This window comes from Thermobia domestica, chromosome 4, assembly GCF_964235325.1.
Source record: "Thermobia domestica chromosome 4, izTheDome1.hap1.1, whole genome shotgun sequence".
Lineage (NCBI taxonomy): Eukaryota > Metazoa > Arthropoda > Insecta > Zygentoma > Lepismatidae > Thermobia > Thermobia domestica.
In genome coordinates this window covers 309,015,439-309,043,106 of record NC_137457.1, presented here as the reverse complement: position 1 = coordinate 309,043,106, position 27,668 = coordinate 309,015,439, and the positions used below count along the sequence as shown (strand labels likewise).

The following is a 27,668-nucleotide window of genomic DNA, read 5'->3' as shown; positions in this document are numbered from 1 at the left end:
TGACCACAAATTCGTATATTTTCTTGTAATTCTGCTGTTAAAATCAAATAAATACATTACAACTTTCGAATTTATTTTAATCACCCCCCCCCCCCAAAGAAAAAAAAAGTCTCTCAAAATATATATGAAATGCGGAAATAATCTCTTGCTTGTTCCAATTATTATACCTTTTGTTCTATATTTCACTGATGAAACAGCCAAATTATAAAATTATTTTTTAAAAAATCTGCATGTTGAATTGCATGTTGAACTGGGATCAAAATATGCTTAAATGGTATTGTTTCTCTATAAAGGAGTTGTTCTCAAAGTGTCCAATTTTCCCGTTTGCGTCACGTGCATACAATTTGGTGTGGGAAGAGGTCGTGGCCTAGGATCTTCACATATAAATAATGGTAGTCATAGATCAGCAGGAACATAGCCAAAAATGGGTCTAGGGAGCGCGGTGGCTCAGTGGTAGAGCGTTCATCTTCGGTGCTTGGGGTCCCAGGTTCGATCCCAGCTCGCGCCGTGTGGACTGTGTGGTGGACAAACACCATGCTCGTAGGTTTTCTCGAGGTTCTCCCGTTTCCTCCCTCTTTCTTCATTCCAGCATTTCACTCATCTCTCATCATCACCGTCTCCTTGAGCCTAACTGGCATAACCGTGGGACATAAAACTTAAAGATTTCATTTCATTTTTCCAAAAATTGGTCAACATTACAATGGAAATGCTATAAGGCCCGCATGCTTTTGACATATATTTTGTATATCGCCCAAAAAAGGGGGCGCGCTCCGTTTAGGTTTTATGGAAGTGAGACTACACATTGAACTCTACAAGCAGTATGAATTCATCGCTCTCAAGCCTGCGGAACAGAGAAATAAATCGGGTCAACGTCAGTGGATGTACCATCTCCGATGCTCAGACTGGCTTCATACGAGGCAAACCTCTCGGAAGAGAATGACGTAATTGTGTGTCGTATTTCCGCTGAGTGGTATTGATATAGATGAAATAAGTGGAGTTGAATGGTAGTTAGGATTTCGCATATTGTGTACCATATAAAAAGAACAGGAATGTTCGAAGAAAAAAAGATCATTGCACTAGCGTAACACGTGGTATTGAAAGGTACGAAATGATTGATGTGTTACCCGAGCTGAACTACGAAGTTTCTCTTACTCCCAGTACCGCTCATGCAGTTAAGATGGTTATTATGTACGATGCAATGTGTTATACATAAGTATGCAAAAAGGATTCAATTGTCGATTTCTTCATCCTTTGACAGGAATGGTTCATTGTTACCGCCCAAGAACCTAGATTTGTCTTCTTGTGAATAAAATAAATCATCAGATCTTCGGACGTAGTGCAATTTCTTTGTCCATTCCCTAAGTACCAAATAATGAGCAAAATATGGGCACATCCAACTGCCCGTGCTCCATTTGCACATTGACAAAAAATATCCTATAATGCAATCCCCTTCCCGAGCAAGATCGTATAAAACGACAGTGCAGTACTTTAACCGATTACTGTGCTTTAAATGGATATGTACACGAACAAGGTAAGGTGTTTGCCTCATGTCAAGCGAGTGTGAGCATCAGAGATGGTACGTCCTCTTACTTTGACCCGACTTATTTCCCTGTTCCGTAGACCCTAGTGCGATGAAATTGACAGTGCTTGTAGAGCTCAATGTGTAGTCTCACTTTCATAAAATTTCAACGGAGCGCGCCCTCTCTTTTGGGCGATATACAAAAAATATGTCAAAAACATGCGGGCCTTATAGCGTATCCATTGTAGTGTTGACCCATTTTTGCCCATGTTCCCGCTTAGCTATGGCAACCATTATTTATATGTGAAGGTCCTAGGCCACGACCTTTTCCCACACCAAATTGTATGCGCGCAACGCAAACGGGAAAATTCTGTACTTTTGGAACATCTCCTTTCGAATCAAGAATCTAAGCTCTCTACCATGTTGATTGTCTAACGTTAATTTGAAATTCTAACAATTGAACGAATATTATAAAATAAAAGTTTAGAAACATTTTAAATCTTGAACTTTCTAAATATGATATCTATTATTTCTAAACTGAGCTGTGCTATAGGCCACATTTAGCATCTCCATCATGTTGATATATCTATAAGACTACTTCTAATTCTAGGTTCTAATTTGGGAGTGTATAGCAAGAGGTACAATAATTAAATCTCATAAAGCAAATTTAAAAAGAGTTTTAATAGAGTTTAATTTTGAATGTAAGTTTAAGCGTCTGTGAATGAACTGTCTTATGCACTTGAAAAGCCTAGCACAAACAGATTTCTCTGACACATACCTGGTAAGCTCTGATGAGAATGAATCTTCCAATTACATGCTTTGATTACTGTTTAGTTCCGATCCTGATATAGTTCTTGTTGGTGGTAAATTATTACCTCGGAGACAGAGTACTGATGACTAAGTGTCCTTTACTAGTCGTATAGTGGTTATGCCGAACAGCCACTGTTTCGGCGGTGTTAAACTTGAAAGGAGTAGAGAACTTATCGTCATGTCCACGATGACGAGAGACAGAGATGCTGAATCAACTGCATCAACTCTCAGATGAACTGTCTCTTTCTTGAAATTACCTAATATTTTATATCAGGAGCTTTGCTGAGGTTGATAGTCTAAAAGTTCGTAAGCGTGACGTAAAGCCACGTGCAGTAATAAAAGTATTCCGAGTCCGGGTTCCAGAAGTTCTGGAACAAATTTCGGAATTTAGAAAGAAAGAAGTATATCTGTGCTAGCTTTTCGTAATGAGTTCACTTATATAAGTAAAGCTGTCATAAGCGCATAAGACAAACTCACAGTCATGATTGTATAACAGAGTTACATTGTGATCTAATTCTTGAGATACAATTGTTTACAAATGACCATATTTCCGTATTTTCTTATTTTATAAACTAAAAATGAGAATCAGATTTAACCTGAAATAAAGTTTAAGATTGGTACTACCACATAATAAACGTAATTCGTCTTTACTACGGGTACATGGTAAAACATTTCAGTAGAAGTTTAGTTTAAAGTAATTCTTTTGTAAGATGTACTTTTTTGCTTTACTTCAGACACTTCAAGAGAGAGAGGAACAAATAAACGATCTTCAGAAACAACTTTCTCAAGCAACTAAGGAACTGAATGAGAGCGTAGAAATTATTGAGAAACTCAAAGCAAAATCTTCCAAGTAAGTAACTGTATGTGATTTAATGTTCTTTCACCGCTATTGGTGGATTTCCATCTAGAGTATGTTGTGTTCATTCATTCTTTCTTTTATTCATCCTAGATTTAGTGCATGATACTGGATTCGTCAAATAGTGAACACAAATACAACTGAGAGACAGAAGGACAAGATGCCAGCTACCCAATCATTGTGTAGTTTGCATGTTACCGAATTCATCCCAGACAGAGAAACAAAAAGCCAGATATTACCCAATCACTGTGTAACTTGTATGTTACCGAATTCATCCCAGACAGAGAAAATACATAAAAAGCCAGATATTGTCCAATCACTGTGTATCATGTATGTTTCTGAATTCATCACAGACAGAGAAAATACACAAAAAGCCAGATATTGTCCAATGACTGTGTATCTTGTATGTTGCCGAATTCATACCAGACAGAGAAAATACACAAAAAGCCAGATATTACCCAATCACTGTGTATCTTATATGTTTCTGAATTCATCACAGACAGAGAAAATACATAAAAAGCCAGATATTGTCTAATCACTGTGTATCTTGTATGTTGCCGAATTCATACCAGACAGAGAAAATACACAAAAAGCTAGATATTACGCAATCATTATGTATCTTATATGTTGCTGAATTCAAGCCATATAGCAAAAATACACACAAAAAGAAAACAAAAAAAAAAAAGATATTACCCAAATACTATCTTCTTTGTTGCCGTATTCGTCCCAAACAGAGAAAATACTCTGTTACCTAATTCATTCCAGACAGAGACAGACAGACGTCAGGTGCATATTTCATAATATCTAGCTCGTATGTGACAGAATTCACCCCATACAGAATCATTGTGTGTTGGCGAATTGATGCCAAACTAGATTTACGTTCACCAATCATCATGTAACTCGTATATTGCTAAATTCACTCCAGATAGGGACAAACAGAACCAACCCAATTATTGTGTAGCTCGTATGATGTCAAGTTCACCCCAGGCAAACGAGATACATGTGAGCCAATCATTAAGTAGCTCGTATATTGCCAAATTCATCCCAGACAGAAGGCAGAGACTAAAGCAAGGTTGGGATCTTATCTATTCCTGTTTAACTATTATTGTTTAACTATTCCTGTTTAACTTATCTATTGGTTCATTGCAAATGCAGGAATATTGTATAGTACCGCGTTTCCCAATCTTTCTGATGTCGCAGACCCCTTGTGGCAACTGCTAATTCCTCACGGGCCCCATGAGATCAAAAATTATTTATTAAAATATATTTTACATCTCATAAAAATGAAGTGATAAGTTACAATTTTACAGCACTGAATGTTTCATTTATGACACTACAGTACTGCTATATAAGTGAAGATATTCGGAAAAATTCAGTTCTATGAGTTAGGTCTAATATTATGGATTCAATACTTACTAATGTAAGGGTTAATGCTGTTTTCAGACATCAACTTCTGTATGTCTGGATCAAAACTGGATAATTTAAATTTCAAACGTAGATTTGGCTCCATGTTAGACACGTTCCTGTATTTGTTTTTCATACGTACGAGATGAGAAAATGTTACCTCGCACTGATATGTAGTGGAAAATGGCAGCAGAAGTCTTACAGTCCGTTTAGAAATTTCAGAATAAACTGCGTTAGACTGGAACCAAAATTTGAGTAGCGATAACGAAGAAAACTGTATTTTGAACGTCGAATCTCAAGACAACCAAATAAGCTGTTTTTCTTCGACTGTTACTAAAATGTGTGACAATATTTTGGGAACAGATTTCTCATATCAAAATAAGAAAAAAAATGTTTATATGGGCCTGTGCTTAAAAATGGATAGTTTCGGAGTTATAGGGTGCCGAAAACGTGAAATAAGTAAAATTTATAAGTTCATAGCTCCACTACTATGGGACCTATCGTACTCTGGTAAAGACATCACTGAGGAACCCGTATGTGAACTGTCCAAATATCCATGTTTAAGAATGCTCCAGTACTTGCACACCAACTTTTAGAGAGGTAGATGGAGAGTGATCAAGTGCTCCCAAACAGCCTTCCTAAAAATGATTGTGCAAGTACCGGAAGTTCTGAAAGATGGATATTTGGATAGTACACTATAAGAGGAGTGGGAGTTCGGAAAAAACAATTTATAATAGTAAAGGTTTTACTATCCTTTCCAGTTCACGAGACTACATATGTTACTACCGGAATCCGAACCTTGTATCTCACTAGAAAAGAAATCTTCTTTATAGCATCATTCAATTGCAAAAGATTAATGGGATTCTGTAATGAACTGGCAACAAACAAATAATTCCACTCCCACGGTCTTAGGATTCGGGCTTGAAACATTTAGTTTTTATTTCACTGTTTCACTAATGTTGTACAATAGATGATCTATCGTTCGGTTGAAATCATATTGAAGGCATTGATACTCCCAGTAAAACATGAAGTTAATGGTTATGGACAAATGTTATATTTTCACGTAGAATCTGTCGTCACTGCTCGAGTCTATTCTGCGTGGGCGTTGATCTCGAGAGTAGCAAAATTCCTCGCCTTGTTTGGTCTGACGGGAGGAAGCAGGGCTGTCTGGAAAAGTGAGGCACCTTTTGGGTAAAAAAAATTCCTGTGCTTCGCTTCTCTGCGATTGCTGGCTGGTTGCGTTTTACTTCCAAGAATTGGCGTTGGGAAATACGAGGGTTGATTTAAAAGTTTATGTCTATCCATATCGTCACAACACACTAGTTTCACAGTAGTGTCTTGACTCGATTACGATCTGTCCTATAGTAGTGGAACTATGGACCTTTAAAGTTCATTTTTTTCATGCTTTCGGAACCCTGTAACTACGAAACTGCGCACTTCCGACCACAGGTTTATATGAACCTTTTTTTTTTCTTATTTTTGATGTGAGGGGCCTATTCCCAAATTTTTGTAACACCCTGTATTCTGCTAGAAAGGCTATTTTCATCCTATCATTTTTTCAGGACACATTGGAAAACGGGCGTAGTGGCCAATGACTTGAAATCTTCAATCATACTTTCAGCATCATTACCACAAATTAATTATTCACTGAAATTAAGTACATCACTCGATATGTAAAAAAGAATCGTATTTTTCTTCCTCGAAACGGTTGCATCTCAAATTTTAACTACTTGATTGTTACGTTTATCTTGTCTTGCACAGAAAACACAGCTACATATGTACTTAAAGGCTCGAAATATACGCATTCAAGATGCTAAAGACGCCCACTAAATACGCAAGAGACGAGAGCCATGTAAAATCGTTCAAATTGTGTTAGCTCATATTAGAATTAATGAGAAACAACGTTACTTCGTCAAAGCTCAAATAATCATGCCACAACCTTATCCCAAAATAGCCAGCGAATTTGTGAGTGCTGTTTATCATTTCTCATTTCATTACAAAGGGCAGAAAATACACGCTGTTAAGGGGATGGGCCCTAAAGCATACGACGTGCATAGTGTTGTAAAAAAACGGTTTTTTTTCTGTGAAGTTTTTTTTCAATAAAAAACATCGTTCTTTTTCATGTTTTTTTTCAAAAGTCTGTTTTTTTTCTGGCAACTATTATTTATTGATTTATGTTGCAGATTATTGAAATAATCAACAGAACTTGAGTCGAAGCCCTCGTAACTTACAAATCGTTTGTTTCTTTGAACCTATACGAGCAAAATTGTGTGATTATTCCTTTCGGCCCCAGGTCATTTTTGGCGTTTTCCTACATTTCCAGTTAGTTACTTATTGCTCAAAAACTATTCATTCGATTGATATGGTTAAGGCCTTGATTTTAAGAAAATAGATGTGGCTATTTTTTGGTGTAAGTTGCATTGCAGTGTTGAAAATGGGTGGGAAATTATTGAGGGAAATGTAGGGGTGAAAATTTACAAAAAATTCCCTAACCGAATTTCAAAAATTTTTATATCTAGCACCACTGCTGCTATATGGGTTCAAGTCACCTAAACAAATCTTTGGTGTGTTGGCAAGGTACAGTGAAATCCTGAAGTCGCTGGCTTTCATTCAAAGAGGGAAAGAAAAAATTCTGTCATACACATGAAATTTTGACACTTTTTACGCCTCAGAAGCAAAAATCAAATATGCCAGGGCACAGCTTCTCTAATTATCCTATTGAAACTTTTTATGGTTCGTTCTGTAGGGCAAAGAGGAAGCTTTCAGGTAGTGGTACGTTTGTTTCAATGTAGCCAGTAAGAGGGTAATAATAAAGGGGAAAAGGGAAATTTTCCGAATTTTTCACCTAATAGCGGGAATTAATTGTTTTGGCTGGAAATATTGCCATCAGACAGACGAAAACTATCTAAAAAAAAACCGTAGTACTCCAAGAATATATCCTACAAGTATCATGGCGATATATAAAAAGTAAGCATGAAATAATAAAAAAATCTCATTCTACCTCAGAAATTCACTGTTTTCTTACCATTTCTAGAACATGGTTTATTATAAACCTCAACTATACTTCCCCTAATTATTCTAGTGAAACTTTTTATGGTGCGCTGTGTAGGCTAAGGATGAGGCTGTTAGACACTGGTACATTTGTTCGAATGTAGCCAACAAGAAGGAAATAATAGAAATAAAAAAGGGATTTTTTCCCCCAAAATTTGCCCCTAAAATCTGGAATTAAAATTTTTTGTGGCTAGCAACACTACTATCAGACACACACAAACTATCTTAAAATAAGCTTTGGTATCCCTCTAATATATCCTACAAGTATTGTGACGATATCTAATAAAGTAAGCATGTCAATAAAAAATATCTCATTTTTTGTACCTTTAAAAAAAATCACAGGTATCTTTCCAATTAGAGAACAAGGTCCACTGTAAACCTCAACTGTACTTCCCCTAATTATCCTATTAAAACTTTCTATAGTGCGTTTTGTAGGGCAAAGACGAGAATTTCAGTTAGTGATACGTTTGTTCCGATGTAGTGAACAAGTGTGAAATAATAGAGAAAAAAATTATTTTTCCAAGATTTCCCCCTAAAATCTGGAATTAATTTTTTGTAGCTGGCAATCCTGCTACCAGACAGACGCAAACTATCTTAAATTAAACATTGGTACACCACTAATATATCCTACAAGTGTTATGGCGATATTTAAGGAACAAAGCTTCTAATTACCAAAAATATATTGCGGTACACAGAAAAGTAAGGAAAAACTAGAAAAATCAAGGGCTAGAACCTAAATACGAATTTTACGTGCACCCCCTAATTACTCCATTGTAACGATCTGTACTTTCGTTTGTTAAGTAAGGACAAATGTTCGATTGGTGTAAGTTGACTTGCACTCGGACGTAGAGGTACGGATTTATAAACAAAAATTTCTAATTTTTTGCCCAAATATAGGAGAATTTTAATTTCCCTAATTGGCAACACTGCGCGAAGGCACGTCCAAATGATGTCAACAGTTAGGTATCCATCCGAGGTATCTACCTGGCAAGTCTTAAGGATGTCTTTCTACAACGAAGGAAGCTACAAGGGGGAAAAAGTAAAGGAAATTCGAAATTAGAAAATTCTCGAATTTTTGACTGGGGTGAAATTTGAGAAGGAAATTCGACACCAGAAGAAAAAGAAATTAATATGATAAACTATAGTTCAACCACATTTTGCAAGAATAATATCCCGATATCTTAATTAGTGTCCACACTGGAGCGGATTAAACAAGTGACACACCTATGTGTGCCATTTGGCCACCTGGGCCACCGAGTATACATTTGATTACATTTTTTTGACTACTAAACCGTGTTGTTGTTGTAGTTATAGTCTCGACTAATAATAATATCGTTGTTGTAAACAATAACTTTATAAGGAAAATTTTCCCTCCTTTTTACATCTTAGTTCCAACACTGTTGGTGAGAAGTGCAGGGTGTTTCAAAAGGAATATCGGGATTTTAAGTCTTCGTAGTAATTATTACATTTTACGTACAGTTATAAGCAATGCATCAAGTAAAAGAGCACCTCAAACAGTCTTTGCTACAAGTGTTCGATGTGAGATTCATTCGTCACACGGTACACATCTAGTCGATAGGCGAGAAAGGCCCATAAACTTTCCGCCATATGGCACAAAACACATTCAATTTAGGAGGTCTCGTTTCAACTGTATCATCTCCTGAGGATTTGCTGACAGCCAGATGCAAACATTATGAGTGTTCACATTAGCTCTTAGGTGAAAAGCCGATTTATCACTGAAGACGACACGATCCAGAAAATCTTCATTGTTATGCAGGAATATTTCACTTGCAAAATTGGCACGTAAACCGTAGTCTGTAGGCTTTAGACCTGTAGCAACTACAAACAATAAAGACGTAGTTGCAAGCGTCTCCTTAATATTCTTCACACGGACGGTTGCATTGTACAGGTTCAGTCTTTATTAAAACACAAAAAGCTTTCTGCTCTCTAGTCTCCATCTTTGCTACTTGCTCTTTCTAACGGCAGACAGAAGAAACAATGCATGTACATGCGTGCGTACAGAACTGTTTGAGTTGCTCTTTCATTTGATATAATATTTATAATTGTAAGTTAATTGTAATAGATACCTTACTACAAAGTTTCAAAACTCTAATATTAATTTTGAAACACCCTGCATTACTTCAAACTGAGTCATCCTATATTCATGTCTTTTATATACATATCATCAGGGCCGGTCCTAGTCAATTTGTCGCCTCGTGCAATGGTATAATTTGCCGCCTCCCCCTTTCTCCAGAAAGAACAAATCTTAAAAGTCATGATTTTAAGTATGCTACTCAAGCATGAACAACAAAGGTGAGGGTAAGTGCAGTCGCACTCAGAAAGGCTTAAATACTTACTAAAAATGCAATTCCATTGTGCCTGTTTTTTTCTTTAAATGTTAATCTATTATGATAGTAAAAGATAAAGCAGACACACCTGCAGAGGAAAGATGCTAATCCTTTTTATAGAATTCACTATCGAGCTTCAATCTCAATGTATCAGTTTGCAATTCCAGTGCAACTAGCTCTTTTATCTTAATTTCTTGATTTTTCTTCTACATCTTCTAACATTAAAAAAAAAACTTGTTTCTATCTTCAATGATAAGGAACTTGCTTCTGACAAAAACAAGACTACTTTCATATCAAAACTGTGATAACTTACTAAATGGAACAGATATTCACTACTATTCGAGAATTGAATTCTTGCATTTGACAACAATCAAGCAATTTGTGCACGGATTTATTCGACCATTTGCTTTAGCATTGTCCATGTGGCCTTAAACTAATGCAACCTAAACATAATTTATGAATGTAAAATAGTATTCAAATAGAAGGTCAGCTTAGTGAATGTAACTACCATCATCATGAAGTCTGTTTCTAACAAGAAATATTTAATTTAAATAATATACTTATGACAGATTTTGCCGGACCATCCAAGCTTGCCGTTCCACGCAAATGCACGTGTTGCATATATACAGTGGCGTATTTAGGGGGCTTCCGGGCTTAAGCCCCCCCCCCCGAAATCTTACTTACTATAGTAAAGTATATGAAATATCTTGCAGAATGTTCACATTTTCAGGCCCCCCCCCGCGAAGTTAGCAAAGCCCCTCCCGAAACAAATTCGTAAATACGCCACTGCATATATGGTAGAGCCGGCTCTGCATATCATATATATCTAGTCGACAAATTATTTATATATGACATTTAGAAAAATACTATTAGGCAAATTAGTATTATTTTTTACCTTTAGACAAGTTATTGGAATTTTATACTGTTCGTGACATTATTTTCGTACTTATTAAAGGCCTGCTTTCACGAAAAAACAAAATTTCATTTCTACTTTTATTTCTTAGTTGATATTGATGAAAACTGCTGAAACCCGAATTGTTAATAGGTATGGTATTCATGTAAATTGTAAAATATTTGTAGCGTATCAGTATCTAGCGTTTAATTTATGTTGCATTTTACGATGATTACACCTACATAAAAATATTTCATACTTAAATAGACGCAAGATGCATTACAAATGACTATTTGAAAAAAAACGAAATTTAGAAAAAAAACGAGAGGCAATGTTTTTTTTCTAAAAAAAACGTACATTTCTGAAAAAATACGAACCGTTTTTTTTCTATTTACAACACTAGCAGCTAGTGTAGTTTATTAATCCAAATGAATATATTGGATTAGGTATTATTTGCGAATTAATTGTTAAGTACTTGATGTTAAGATCTGTCTTCTTCCAACTTGACTCTGGAATTATTATTTAAATAATTAATATTTCTCTGACCAGATTATGTACTTGTTTATTAAAATTAAAATAAGTCTTAACAGTTTCAATAATGTAACGTTATCTTCATCAGACGTTAATTGGCATATATATGTTCATATCAATGTAGGTAATCTATACCTACATTAATATGAACATGTATGTGCGAATTAACGTCTGATGAAGATAACGTTATAGAGGCTGCGGTGGCTCAATCGTAGAGCTTTTACCTCTGGTACATGGGGTCCCTAGTTAGATCCCAGCTTGTGCCAAGTGAACTTTGTGGTGGACAAACACTGTGTGCGTGATTTTCTTCGGGGTTCTCCCGTTTCTTCCCACTTTCTTCATTCCACCATTTCATTCATTTCTCAGTATCACCGTCTCCTTTAGCCTAGCCGGCATAACCATGGGACGTAAAACTCATTTAATTTCATTTCAGTTCATGAAGATAACATTACGTTATTGAAACTGTTAAGACTTACTTAATTTTAATAAAGAAGTACATACTCTGATCAGAAAAATATTAATTATTTAAGATCTGCCTTATAGCTTTCAGGCTTTGTTGGTAATTGTGTTATTTCTTTTATCTTTTCCTATTTTATTCTTCTCAGTTGGCTAAAACCTAGGTAATGTACATTACAAATATTCCAAGTGTAACATGATATGATATGATGAAATGATGATATGATATATATATATGATATATTATAGGAGCAACATGATATGATCAAATTTAATGAACATAAAATATCTGGCAGACCTCCTTTAAATCTCTAGTGGACCCCCAAAAATTCATGGATCACTGGTTGGAAAACACTAGTATAATGGATTGATTGCCTGTTGTGCTTGCTCTTTTAAATATTGTCGTTAATTTAGTTTTCTACATATTTTTGTTTATGTATCTACCTGTATATTTATACCTTCTTTTTAATGACATAATAATGATGATTTTTATCTTTCTGTATATAGGCGTCCTGTTGCTGTAGATGTTGATGCAGATACTCTACGGAAATTAAAGATTGAACTGCAGCAATCACAATCTCGTGTGATGCTTCTTGAAAATAAATTACAGGATGCCGAATCAGATGCACAGGCCAAAGCAGAGGAGGTATGTTCATTGTTGGGGTATCCATAAAAGCAATACAGTGGGAATATCCCATAAAAATAGTGCGAATACTCTCGAAAACAATTTGATAGAACATTGAGTCATCTTGGGCTTGATTCGAGTGAGACTGGACCTCTGTTTATTTTATTTACTATTTTTCGAGTTCTATTCGTCCTATTTTCTGCCCTTTCGGTTAACCCTTAAGGTGGCAGACTACTACATATTTTTCAAAAGCTAACAATTTTTCTTTTGCCCGTTTTTCGTAAGTGAAAAGAGATAAATAAATGTAACTTACCACAATAATAGATAAAGTTATTCTACACCCGAAAATACAAATTGGAAGAATTTTCAGTGTTGCTATCCATAGAAATTACAATGTGACCAGAATTTGAATTACCCAAAAATCTAAGTTAAAGCAGCGACTAGAAAAATAAACTCAACGGTAATTGATGACTTATCATGCTATGTTTCTTGTTAATTACTTTTTAAATAATATTTGTATCTATTTTGTAATAACTTATTTACTTTGTAATAACTTATGTAAGTTACTAAAAATAAATACAAATATTATTTAAAAAGTAGTTAACAAGAAACATAGACAGCATGATAAGTCATCAATTACCGCTGAGTTTATTTTTCTAGTCGCTGCTTTAACCTAGATTTTTGGGTAATTCAAATTCTGGTCACATTGTAATTTCTATGGATAGCAACACTGAAAATTCTTCCAATTTGTATTTTCGAGTAGAATAACTTTATCTATTATTGTGGTAAGTTGCACTTCATTATCTCTTTTCACTTACGAAAAACGGACAAAAGAAAAATTGTTAGCTTTTGAAAAATATTTAGTAATCTGTCCCCTTAAACGCCGAAGGGCGCAACTGCTGCATTAAGGCTTTAAACCTTAATAGCTCAGCCTCTAAGCTAGGAAGATAATTTTGGTATCAATTATGTTTCTAAAGGATGAATCTTTCGGCCGATATGCATTTTATGTATGTGGGGGTACTACAACGGAGAGGGGAAAGGGTAAAGTTCGTGTTTTTGTTTTTTGCATCAGTTTTTTTAGGGGGTACAATCATAAAAATTGGTATGTGAAGCAATGAAGTAGTCCACTATACGCTAATACACCGCAAAAGTACTTGTTGCTTATATGGGGGGAGTAGGGGAGGGGTAAAGTTGGTCAATTTTTTAGTCTCAGTTTTCTGACGTAAATTACATTTATTTTCTGGACCGTTCCATATAAGACAAGATATCTTCTCACTGAATTGGTCTAGAAACATATTTCTTGTTTCTGTACTTTCTACGGACAGCAATGAAAGAAATGGTGTGCATATAACATGGTACAATGGCGGGTGGGGAGACGGGGCGAATGTCAAATTCAATGAATTGTTCTTCTACGTTCAATAAATGATATACAGGGCGTTTTTATAAGAATTTTATTCTGAATTTTTATCTCGCTTTGTATTGCAGCGATGGCTACTAGAATATCGTAACTAGTCAGAATTTTTCGGCCCGAGCCCAATCCAGCCCGAACGTAGCTAGGCCCGGCCCAGCCCGGGCCCGAAAAGTTTTGGAGAGTTTCGGCCCGAACCCGGCCCGGCCCGATAAGTTTTTTTAAATTCTTGGCCCAAGCCCGGCCTGGGCCCGATAAATTTTAAAAGTTTTTAGCCCGACCCCAGCCCGATAAATTTTTACAAAAATTAGCTCGAGCCCCAATCTTTCTCAAAATTTAGTACTAAATTTGACCTAACCCTCAGAAACATTTTCTAAACTCTGGTTCACAACCTGACGCTTGCCTCCCGAATGGTACCATTGCCTCCTAGAACTTTGCCTGTCATCGAGAGAACAAAAACTCCATTCCCTGTAACAAAAATCTAACTTAATTGATTTTTAACATAAAGTGAAGATGGCAATATTGTTTAGCGACAGGCAAAGCATTCCCACCCCTTCTTGTTATATTTTGAGTTCAGTGAAGGTCAAGGTCAGAACTCAATTTACCGCATAATGCCTGCAATCCTCTATAGTGAAAGCGGAGCCGCTAAGCAACACAAACTGTAAATAGCTAGTGAATTCTTTGTAACATTTTCCACGGACACACTTCTTCAACGTTTGGCTTTATTCCAATTATCGTTTAACGAAAGTCAATAATTATTAAAGAATTGCAATTGATCGGCCCCAGCCCGGCCCGGCCCAAAGAAATAACAGTGTCGGCCCGCCCAAGCCCGGCCCGGCCCAAAGAAATGGCAGAGTCGGCCCGTGCAGGTCTCTAATGGCTACCATTTTTTTTATTTAATTGTCATAAGTATGTTGCTTAACATTAGCCTCATTTGTGAGCGTAGTGACTGTAAGGGTTGTCAGGGGTTCCCAAATTCTATTTTTTTTTTTTTTACATTACTTTTAGGATTTTTTCTTCTTTTTCTACCGGGAACTCCACAAGTGATACCTCGTTGGAATCAGTGTTCCATAAGCTTTCCAACGAGGTATTAATCATTGCCCTATGATAATTAGGGGGGGAATCACCAAGGCCTTCCATGTGAGAGTCTACGATTTCATTCAAATCCCTGCCCGGTGTATAAAGGCTAAAGAAAATATGAGAAATGCTATAGAGAAGTACAGACAACTTCCTCTTGAACTCTTCTTTCGAAACTTCTGCCTTCGCCCACAAGTATAGTAATTAATTACCGTAGTTATTTGTTTCGCCATTTCTGTTATGAAACTGTTTCTTTTCAGATGAGTGAAATGGTGATCCAGTTACGAGAGTATGAATCAGGTGAATACGGTCTGGCTGAAGCAATAGGCGAAATCAAGGAGCTCCGCAGACAGCTGCGAGTATGTGATCGTCAGATTGAAGAGCTGGTTCAAAGCTCAAATGGACTTCAGTCACAGATTGAACAACTGGAGGATGAGAATATCACTTTTAGGTACGTCATTATTAGAGCAACCCAAAAGCATAAAATGCATAATAGCAATCTACACATATGGTTGATACCTTGAACATGCTTGTGGTTGTGTAAGGGTCCAGAAGAAACAAATTTTTAAAGCATAATTTTAGAAAATAAAGCATAATTTAAAATATATAGCACAATTCTTGGAAAATTCTGTTTAACTGCAAGTTTAACATACTGTATTAATATTTTAAAAACCAATATTTACAATGAAAAATCATTGAGAACATAACAATGCAACAATGAAAAGCTTATTTTTATATTTGTAAACTTTTCGGTGTAAGCCTTTGGTATGGAGAAAAGAAAGAAAAAAAAAAGGAAAAGAAGAAAACTTTCCGCCAACAGTGAATAGTACACAAGAACTCCACACAATATTGTTATGTGTACCTCTTGAACTTGAGCACCTTCTTTACTTTTTGGTGGCATGTTTTACTGTTCCTTTCTGTATATATGCACCTCTAAGGTGCACACAAGTGATTAAAAGAAAATGACTCGAGGAAAGCATATCTCTACAGTGCATTAAGTAGAAAGTTCATTAAATATGAAATAAAGCATAATTTGGAAAAAATAAAGCAAAATTAAACAAAAAATAAAGCATAATGTGGGTTGCTCTAGTCATTATGCTCATAGTAGTAGTTAATTATGGCCTAAAAATTCTGCTGAACGGATATTGTATAGAAGAATGTAGGCTTACTTTAAAGTACAAATCAGTTTTAAATCAGGCAGGATTTTGAAATGGTCTTCAGAAGTGAGCATTCTACCACTGACCCAGCGTACCTCCAGGTTTACTTTAGGTTGCATTATATAATATAACCTGTAAATAAAAATTTCCTTAATTTACAAGTCTCACTCACATTATTCTAGTTCATTTAAAAGATTAATTCAAAAGTTCAGTTCATTTCTGTCTTTAGTTCCTTACCTTTGGCTGAGGAAAGCAAAACTTACCAGAAGCATGAGAACGTCCAATCAGCGAGTTTTAAGATCATCTGTCTTTATTAACAGTATAGTAAGTAGTGGTATAAATCATGTTAATGTTAGCTTAAAGATGCTATTAAATGCATATTATGTAACTAAAAGCTTACTTATAAGCGTCTTAAAAATGAATAGAGAGTGTTACGATAATACAGTACATCGAGAAACTCAAGGAGGCGATAATAAACATGAAATTAAGCAAAAAATTCTAATGAACACAGGTCAAAAGCACCACTGTTTTTGCCGTGGGAGGCGTTCAAAAACCGACGAAGGCGCTGATTTAATTCCGAATATCTCGTGAACGCGGAAAGATGCCGCTATCGGATTAAAAGATGACACAGAAAGTCACGCTTGACAAATGCCATATCGTAGCGATAGTGGTACCCATAGTAGCGGAGCGATCGCTGTGATACGAGGATTCCTACAGGTAGATAAAAATTCACACATGTATTATGTTCCCCATCTATGGGGATCCCCGTTGCGCAGTGACTGCTCTGCTGCCATACGTCATTGCATTTATCAAGTGCGGCTTTATGTGCCATCTTTCGGTCCTATAGCGATATCTTTCCGAGTTCACGATACATTCGGCATTAAATGAGCGCCGGTGTATGGTTCAGAATCAGTTTTATTTTGATTAGTATATGGTTCAGGATCAGTTTCATCTTGATTAATGTATGGTTCAGGATCAATTTCATCTTGGTTAGTGTATCGTTCAGAATCAGTTTCATCTCGATTAGTGTATGGTTCAGAATCAGTTTAATCTTGATTAGTGTATGGTTCAGAATCAGTTTAATGTTGATCAGTGTATGGTTCAGAATCAGTTTAATCTTGATCAGTGTATGCTTCAAGATCAGTTTCATTTTGATCAGTGTATGGTTCAGAATTAATATAGTCTTGTTTAGTATATAGTTCAGAATCAGTTTCATCTTGATTAGTGTATGGTTCAGAGTCAGTTTCATCTCGATTAGTGTATGATTCAGAATGTTTCATCTTGATTAGTGTATGATTCAGAATCAATTTAATGTTGATCAGTGTATGGTTCAGAATTAGTTTAATCTTAATCAGTGTATGCTTCAAGATCATTTTCTTTTTGATGAGTGTATGGTTCAGAATCAGTATAATCTTGTTTAGTTTATGGTTCAGAATCAGTTTTATCTTGATTAGTTTATGGTTCAGGATCAATTTCATCTTGGTTAGTGTATAGTTCAGAGTCAGTTTCATCTCGATTAGTGTATGATTCAGAATGTTTCATCTTGATTAGTGTATGATTCAGAATCAATTTAATGTTGATCAGTGTATGGTTCAGAATTAGTTTAATCTTAATCAGTGTATGCTTCAAGATCATTTTCTTTTTGATGAGTGTATGGTTCAGAATCAGTATAATCTTGTTTAGTTTATGGTTCAGAATCAGTTTTATCTTGATTAGTTTATGGTTCAGGATCAATTTCATCTTGGTTAGTGTATAGTTCAGAGTCAGTTTCATCTCGATTAGTGTATGATTCAGAATGTTTCATCTTGATTAGTATATGGTTCAGAATCAGTTTCATCTTGATTAGTGTATGGTTCATTATAACTTTCATCTTGATTGATTAATGTATGGTTCAGGATCAGTTTTATCTTGATTAGTTTATGGTTCAGGATCAGTTTTATCTTGATTAGTATATGGTTCAGGATCATTTTAATTTTAATATATAACATAGGTATCGGACAGCATCAATTTTTGTGGTTTAAAAATTATGTTTTTCTCGAAAACTATACATAATAATTTTTATTCACATAATAATATTTACATTTTGTTCAGTGCAATGAAATCTATCGAGTAGTGTGCGCCTCATCTTTAAACACAAATAATATTGTAGAACAAATTCGTGTAGGATTTTTGTACTTGTAATGTGATATCAGTATCAAGTAATCTTATTCATTCGGTGTGTCTTTACAGAGAAAAACTTGGGATTCCAGCGGACGCATCGATCAGTGTAAATGGCGTTTCAAGTGTAAGGAAAAAAGAACAAGCCTTATTAAAAGTGTTACAGCAGGAGACAGAGCAGTTGGGAGAGGAGAAGATTCAGTTGAAACTTGAGGTAAGTTGAGGTCTCAGTTGGTAATTTTCGTAATTTCGGCCATATTAAGTTTTTTTTTTTCTTTTCTTTTCTTTATTTTAGAATAATATTGAACACAAACATTACAAACGTATTTGTCGTTAACCTTTGTTACTGTGGAAACCTTCCGAAATTTCGAACACACAAAGGAAACGGAGATACTTTCAAACAACGTCAGATTAGGGAGACGCGTCAATAATTTTGCGCATACCTGTACATCCAACACTTAAATAAATAAATAAGCTGTCCACTCACCTCCTCCAGCGTTTTGCTTTACAACTTATGACAGTCGTTTTTGTCCCAGACAATTTCGATGAAATCTCTTCTTTTGTTTTCATCTCTCTCTCTCTCTCTCTCTCTCTCTCTCCCTCTCTCTAATTTTTTGTCTTTATTGATCCTTAGTAGCTCCAGATAGGGGTCTATGTTTACATTTTTGCCAGCCTGTCACCTAAACTTTAATCTAGATTGTACATTTAATTTCTTTATTTTATTATTTTTATTTTGTATTAAATATGACTGATTTTATTTTAAACAAAGGAAGGTATGGAAACAAATTTTAAATAAACAATTGGCGTTTTTTATATATTCAACAATTCAATATATATTTTTTTGTTTTTGTTTTTGTTTTTGTAATTTGTAAATTTTTAAATTTAAAATTATATTTAACTCTTAATATAATTCTTAAAGTAAAATATATTGAAACCACTAATAAATATTTTTTTTGAATAGTTGTAATATCATAATCGTAATTTACAAATTGTAGAAACAAATAGAAATTTGAATATAACGTATCTACAACAATTAGTTTTCCGACATTCTTGGATGAAAAGACTGGGCTGAATATGTGATTGTTTACAAATTTTTAAAATAATAATAACACTGATCAACAAGTTGAAAAAAAATCGGTTGTTTACAAACTAATAGGTGGTCCTAAATGGTTTTTGGGCGCTGATTACAGAAATGACATCCATCTATCACATCAGGTTTTCTTACAATTTGCAATCTTTATTTCGAACACTACCATCATTTCAATATACGTATATAGTATTATATAATTTCGGAAGGCACGAATAATACTGCAGAACAATTCAATAAAACAATTCAATCAAATAAACTAGATTGCTTTGGTTACACTAAACAATGCTATATACACATAATACTATCATAAACCTTATTTCCTACGGTATAATATTGAATACACTTACTTGTGCTGGTTCTCAACTTCATTGAGAAGCCACTTATTCCTTTTTAAATGCACGCCTCCTTGTTTTCCTACAACTTCTGTCGTAACTGTCACGATCCCTCTTCATCATCCAACAATAGTCTGCCAACATTGTGATATTATATCTGCTTTGATATCTGTATTCCATTTCAGAAATATCTTTGTGAAATCTTTCCCCTTGCTCTTCGCTGACCTCACCAAGATTGGCAGGAAAAAAGTTGAGATGAGAATGTAGAAAATTTATTTTGAAGTTCATGTTACACCCAAGTGCGCGAAAATGGGTCAACATATATTCTACAATTGTTACATAGTCAGGGTGTTTCTTGTTTCAGAGAAAGTTAGCTACAACATTTTTGAAACTTAACCAGGCGTTCTTTTCCAATTCGGTCATTGAATTTTCAAATGTGTCATCTACTAACAGCTTTCTAATTTGTGGCCCTGTAAAAATACCTTCCGAAAGTTTTGCTGCACTGAGTGATGGAAAAGTTTTAGCTATATATTGAAACCACTGCCCATTCTCTTCCACAGATTTCACAAATTGCTTCATAAGTCCCAGTTTCAGATGAAGTGGTGGAAATAGCACTTTATAGCGATCAATTAGTGGAGTGTGCATTATACTTTTCTTATCTGCAGACAAATCACAGCGCTGAGTCCATTCTCTGACATTCCAGTCTCTGGCCCTGTTATCCCATTCACATAAAAATCATGGGTATTTTGTATATTCTGGCTTCATTCCTATTAGAAAACCTATTATTTTCAAGTCCTCGCAAACAGACCAACCGTGTTCTTCGTATTTTAACTTAGAAAGTATTAATTTCAAGGTATTGTACGTTTCTTTCCATGTAACGGAGTATGCTACAGGAATTGATCCAAGTTTGTTTCCATTATGCAGAAGAACTCCATTTAGGCTGGATTTCGAATCATCTATAAAGAGTCTCCAATCGGATGCGTTATAAGAAGCACCCAATGCATTCACAACAGCTGGAATGTTGTTGCAGAACACTAACCCGTCTTCTTCAGAGAAATAAGGAAGAAATTCTCACTCTCGGTGTCTATACCATGAGTAATGTGTCCCACTGGCCAAAAAGTTTTTCGAACGAAGTCTAGACTCAAGAACTTCTGCACTCTCCTTTGGTAGATTTAAATCTCGAACAAGACCATTAAGTTCTGATTGTGCAAACGCCTGCGGAATCATGCTAGGATAGTTGCTATCATCCTCGCATGCAACATCTGCTTCACTACTACTAGATAATGATAAAACATCCATAGAGGCTAGTGGATTGGGAATCGGTAGATTTTCACCATGAGGAACGGGCCGAATTGCTGAAGCTATGTTACTCGGATACAGAATACCCTTCTTGTTCTTTGCATCGTATCCTTTAACATTTATTGCACAGAAATAACAGTCATCATGATCGTTTCGAGGCTCCCTCCACGCCATAGGTATTCCGAACTGCATTCCTTTCTTTTTACCGTTTGCCAGGATCTCAGTGTCTCTACACATATTCTTCACACACTGTGAGGTTCCCACGATTTATCTTGATCGCCTAATTTGATACCAAAATAAGCCAAGTACACTTTCTTTATGAAATTTGTAATAGGGAGTCTCTGTTTGAGCACAGTGTAACTGCCACACAAAATATCAGGGTCATTCAAACATTTACGCGACGTCATTTTCTAACAATTGAGTCACTGCACTAACCAGGAAGACACAACACTACCAAAATAAGTACCAGCACATTAAAGTATTTTTAAATAGCTAACTTGAGTCACCGCAAGTTATCCAAGAAGACACAGCATTGCTGAAATAAGTACATTAAAACATATTTGTTGACTAGTTTAAGTCACTACACATTAACTAGAACAACACAACACTGGCAAAATAAGCACAATAGGAATTTCTTTTCAAATTAGCTAGCTTCAGTCCATCAACCTGAAACACCAAAAACCGCTGAAATAAGTACTTTTTATTTTTTCGGCCCATCAAAGAACAACACAGCACTCGCAAAATAACTTTTTTTGTGTGTGTGTGTGTGTTAGCCGTTCCGGCTAGAACCCTGTTAGAGGGTTACGCCCTCTCTTAGGGAACTGAAGTATGGAAAAGTAGATGTGGGTGATTTTGAGAGGGTCTCAGAGTCCTTTATTAAATCTTGTTCCAATTATGAAAGACTTAAGGACCTTTGCGGGCCTTAACATCAGGCAGTATAAGTGTGAAAGCTAGTACATGATGTACATGAATGTTAAGTCTGGACATAGAGAATGAGTAATGATGATGCAATTTAGTTGTTATTATATACGTTTATATGCTTTGGAGATGAGGATGAGGCGAGGTGCATGATTACATTACAACACAGGGGAAAGTTAGTAGACGAATGAAGTTATCTTCTCGCCTAGGGGCTACTCTAGGCATTGATGAAGACAATGGGAGCCCATGTTAGTTGTTGATGGATACAAGCACTGCGATAATTCATATAAAACAACACATTTTCAAATTGATATTTATAAGTAAATAGGCGTATAAATACCCAAAGTCAAAGAAGTTTAACAACAGCATGTAAACACAATACAAAATAAGTGTTTATATTATTTTTATTCACATTCAGTTGCAAAATGAAAGATTTGTAACGTAAAAGTACATGTATTTTGTACATGTTTACATGGCGCCATCTATTGATATCTGAAACAACACTTTCTTCTCTTAAATTAAGGAAAGTAATATTCTGTAGTTTTGTGCGAAAACTGTACGTGGTAGAAACAGTCTTCATTTTCGGAATGAATATGTCAAAATTATTAAAAAAACAGCTATTACCTTCGAGACAACCGAACCCATGCTGACTAGTGTAATGATTGAAGGAGAGAACGATGACAATAATATTATCAAAATACTTCAACAGCAGTCAAAATGTTGAAATCAACTCCACTTTCCTCGGAATGTCTTCTGCCTTCGAGATCTCCAAAGCCGTGCTACTTCCCGCTCTAAGTTCTTATCTGCAATAGCACTTTGCATTTGATCTGCTGTGCTCTGCGCTGAGAATCGGAAAACCAGAATTGATTTCTTCAGGTTAACATAGTACTGTTTAATGAATTACCTGACGACTTGACTCCCAAAAGATTTGGGGCTGAAATATATGCTATATTTCTCTAACTTTCTTTCCAAAATTTCAGTGTTGTTAAAATACTAGTCACCGACAGAAATTGTAAAAGAAAAATCTCTTCTAATTCTTTATCGGAGGGTAACGTACCCATAATAGCGGTTACGTTCCCACGTTGAATAGCCATGCTAATTGCGTTAAATTAGAAATGATTTAGCTCGTATTAAATTATATTTTTTTCTTTTAATTAAAGAAGACACAGAATACACACAGAACGTAACATGCACAATACACAACAAAGACTATGATGATATACGAAACTAAATATTTTTCTTTCAACTGTTAGTTAACCGCCTTACTATGGACTTTTGCTATAATTTTATAGTTTTACACCTCTTTTTTTAAACACGCGTGTGAAGGAACATATTAGACAATCCAAAAAGTCACAAGAAGAAGGCATGTCGGGTTTGGATCTTCATCTAAAACAACATTCACATAATATAAAACAGGTTAAGGTAATAGGTTCAGAAAAAAATAAAATAAAATAAAATAAAAATAAATAAATAAAAAATAAAAAAAAATAAAAAAAAGAATCGTTCTTTATTCATAATACAAACCTGCATTTAACCTTGACACTGGCAACATTGATCGAACTTGGCTACCTACCTTTGATGCATACTTTGGATCTGGCAATAGTGGCCTAACATAGACACCGCGTTCTTTTTGATTCAGTTCATTCTTTTTTCACTCTGCTCTGGTCATCTCAAGATACTTTTTGTACGTTACTTTTATATAGTGGTATGTATTCCTAGTTTTACTCCTTATATCTCCTTTCCGTTTTAATCCTTTTTACCTTGCCACTGAGGAAGGAACCAGCTGAGAGTTCCGAAACGTCAAAATATTTAAATTTTTCAAGGGAAGATTCATTGGTAAGTAGCCAATTTTTTTGTTACTTTTGTACTTTGTTTATCTCCTGTGAATTTGACTTAAATTTTCATTGTTTTTACACCTGTTGTTTAACATCTGTGAATTTTGGTAAACTCTCTATTCTCTTTCTTTAGGGTTGTTATTGTAGTTTGGGTTCTTACTTTTTGATTTATCATTTTATATTGTAAAATTCAGTTTGTTACGGTTTATAGGTAGAGCTAGGTTGAATAATTGACCGTCCGGAATCGACTCCCATCAGGTTTATTTACAAATCCTCAAATATTTTACAGTAGTATTCACAAATACTAATATACAATTCTCTAATATAAGGTTCTGGGTAAATACAGGTGTCCCTCATCCTGACGGCCTCGGGAAAGAATCCTCAGTAGCGAGCTACGTGAGGGGTTGTTGGACACACTCTACTCCGCTGCAAGTAGAGGAGGTTAAGGTTCCTGTCAAGCCCAGGCCGGGTTGTGGTTAGGATTCTCCCGCTGCTCCACTGCAAACAGTAAAGAGAGGTAAAGTCTAGGAACCGTTAGCTCTACAGCAAGCTAAGGCTTTGGGGATGGGTAGTTATCTCTTAGACTCCACTGTATGTCTAATAAGAGAAGACCAGAAAACTGGTGAAGATCTGCCGGCTCCTTCGCATTATATAGGTGTCCTGGCGCTGCTGCTCACTCGTCGTCACGTGGTTCGTAGGAGGCGCTGGAGGTTCGTCGTCTGCTTCTTGTAGTAAATTCACGTGGTGTGTACTACTTTGTTGTAAATCCATGTGATGATATTTACAAACAAGAGCGTAGAGTATTGTTTGTATATAGTAGTAGCACGTGGTACATTACGATATGGTTCACCCCATGTATTAGTCTTCAGATTATCTTCTGCAAAAGCTTTCCATGCTTTCTCTTTTAATTCCAGTGGTTTATTTTCAAAATTACTCTTTGCTTCCTTGTATTGTAGCAATCGTATCTCTTTCAATCTGTGATCTCTCGCTTCTTTTTAATTTTTCTGCTTTTGTCCATAAATTTTCTTCATCTTTCTTCTATCCATTTCGTCAGTCCATATTAAAAGTATAATTTGTTTCACACTTTCGTTATCCAACAGTTAACGTCAATAGCGAGTCGAGCAACAGCTTCAATTTTTGCAGTCACATCAAATGCCTAATGCGCTGCTTTTCAGGATCAAAGGACATAGAATCCATCGAGCTGAATTTTTCGAATTCCAAGCTCCTTTCTATTAGTACAGGGTGTATCAAAAATAACTTTACAACTTTGAAAACTCATATTGATTTATTCACTTATCTGACAGGCATGGTTTAGGTGTCATTTTGTAGCAAAATACATTAAGTTTTGACTCACGTAGTACACTAATTCAGAAACAAGCCACCGCAAGCGCTAGCGGCTGTTGCAGCAAAGATGGCTGCCTTTACTGGTCCCGAGCGTGCTAGCTGTGTGTTTGGCTTGAAGAATCGAAGTCTGCGACAACTGTGCTATGTAATTTTCATACAAAGTATGTTCAAGATCCTCCCAGTAGGCCTACTATTTATCAGTGGCGTAAGTATTTTATTGAAATTGGATGTTCGGTAAGACACGACAAATCTTCAGGTCGTCCCCGTACGTCTGAAGACATTGTAGAACAAGTGAAACTTTAGATGGGATGTATGAAGCATCACCCACGGAAGCCATATTGAATATCTTTAAGTGTAAGGTAAAAAAAAACTATGTATTTTGCTCCAAAATGACAGCTAAACCATGTCTGTAAGCTTTAAACAAATCAGTACGAGTTTTCAAAGTTGTAAAGTCCTTTGTGATACACCCTGTATGATCTACTCCCTCCTATTAGATGGCCAATCTGTCTGCTATGTGACGTATTGACAGTTGGCAATCTTGTATGATCATGTCCAGTAATGTTATTTTTTTTTCTTAATCCTGTGCCAGTCGATTGTCTCTTTCAACACTGTCCCTGCTACGCTTAAGTTCTTGAATGCATAGTCAGCGACAATTTTTTGTACATTCCACCCGTACCACCGTCATGTCCAAATAGAAAAAAAACTTTTGTCGCTCACTGTACATGCGAAGGGACATGGTTGCGTAAGGTATTGAGCATATCTGTGTGGGTTTCTAATAGTAAACTTCCTTTCTGATTATATGAGGTGCGACACACACACATACACACACACACAAACAAACAAACAAGAAAGGAAAAAACGGACTGAAGTAATAACTCAGAGCACTTACTTTATTAGTGCCTGCCGGTGGTGTCACCTTCAAAATAGTCTCCCTGTGCTTCAACACGCTTCTTTATTCGCTGCTGCCATCGTATGTAACATCCCTGGAAGTCATGTTCTGTAAGGGTCTTAGTACGTTTTCCGTTTGTTTGTTTGTTTTTTTTTTTTTTCTATCCTCATTAACGGAGGTAAAATATGTTCCTTTCAGTCCAGATTTAATTTTCGGGTTAAAAAAATCAAGGTGACAAATCAGGCGAGTACTGCGGGTGTTCTAACCTGCAGTATTTTTTTTCGAGCCAAAAACTGCTGTACGGACAGGGCCTTGTGAGCCGGTGCATTGTGCTAATGCAAGATCGAGCCACTTTTCCACAACTGAGGCTGTTTTTTTTTTTTTTTTTTTTTTCGAACGTTTTCACGAAGCTTTCCTAACACTTGAAGGTAGTAACGTTGATTTACAGTTTGTCCGTCAGTAACCTAATCAATCATTATTATGAAAAAACACCAGTAGCATTGCCTTAGATTTTAATTTTGACATTCGAGCCTTTTTGGGCCGAGGGGAGCCGTGATTGTTCCACTGCATGAATTGTGTCGCAGGCTTCACCATAAACTTCCTTCAACATTTGAAATGTTTCAGTTGCAGATTTTTGAAGTTTCACGAGAAACTTGATGTTTATCCTTTGCTCTACTTTCATGCTCGTTATTTTCCGCCAATGCATTCACACCATGTTCACTCTTTGTCACTTATCTCGCGAATGGCTGGGCCGGGTGAGTCTATTTCACTGTACAAGGTAGGGGAGGTGTGGTAGTTTATCCTTGCAAAAACAAAATGCTTTATGTTAATTATTTTTAGTAATACGGCTACAAACGGTTTTTTTTTTTTTTCGTGTGTGTGTGTGTCGCAGTGCGCTAGCCCAATTTCTCCAAGGGTATAGTGACTCAGGGATAGAGCAAGGGATCATTGGTTCGATCTCAAGCCAGGTGAATGTCTGGTAGGCAAAACCATGTCTGTGGATTCTTTTCGGGGTTCTCCCGTTTCCTGTCCGGGGTCCCATTTTCATTCCACTAATTCATAATCATTTGCTTTCATTAATTAACCACCTCCTTCAGTCTAAAGGGTATAAGTGTGAGACGTTAAACTAGATTTAATTTTAAGGGCCGCGTCGGCTCTAGGGCGTGGAATCCGTACTTCGATCTCAGCTCGCGCCAAGTGTTTTTTTTTCGGGTTTATCACATGTCCTCCCCCTTTCTTTATCCCACCACTTCATTCATTATCATAATTACCGTTTTCTTAGTGTCGGTGTATAATCGTGGGACGTTAAAAAAATAAATTGAAATTTCTGGTTTTTCTTTTCAATTCTTCCCTGTTTTATCTAACTCGCTTCAAAAGACCTATAAAAATAAAGAAAAAATGCTTAGAAAACATGGTTAATGGTCATATCGAAAGAGCGTTGATTATAAGGGGCACGGTGGCTCAGTGGTAGGGCGCTTACGTCTGGTGCGTGGGGTCCCTGGTTCGATCCCCGGCCAAATAAGTTTGTGGTGGACAAAATCATGTCCATGAGTTTTCTCAGGATACTCCCGTTTCCTCCCACATTCTCAGTCCCTCAATTATTCCAGCATCGTTTAGCTGCCTTAATCATTCGTCTCCCTTAGCCTCAAAGGCATAAACATTCGTCTCCC

The 27,668-nt window shown here is 36.0% G+C and overlaps 1 protein-coding gene across 3 annotated transcripts in view; it reads left to right on the top strand.

The window, feature by feature from the left end:
* Nucleotides 1-27,668, top strand: part of Cep290 (Centrosomal protein 290kDa) — a 242,003-nt gene that overhangs the window by 37,841 nt on the left and 176,494 nt on the right. For all 3 annotated transcript variants that reach the window (XM_081756433.1, XM_081756431.1, XM_081756432.1), the window contains exons 9-12: nt 3,064-3,179; nt 12,375-12,513; nt 15,238-15,428; nt 18,364-18,505. In XM_081756433.1, the coding sequence (XP_081612559.1) occupies nt 3,064-3,179; nt 12,375-12,513; nt 15,238-15,428; nt 18,364-18,505 (588 nt within the window). The remainder of the gene's footprint in view (nt 1-3,063; nt 3,180-12,374; nt 12,514-15,237; nt 15,429-18,363; nt 18,506-27,668) is intronic.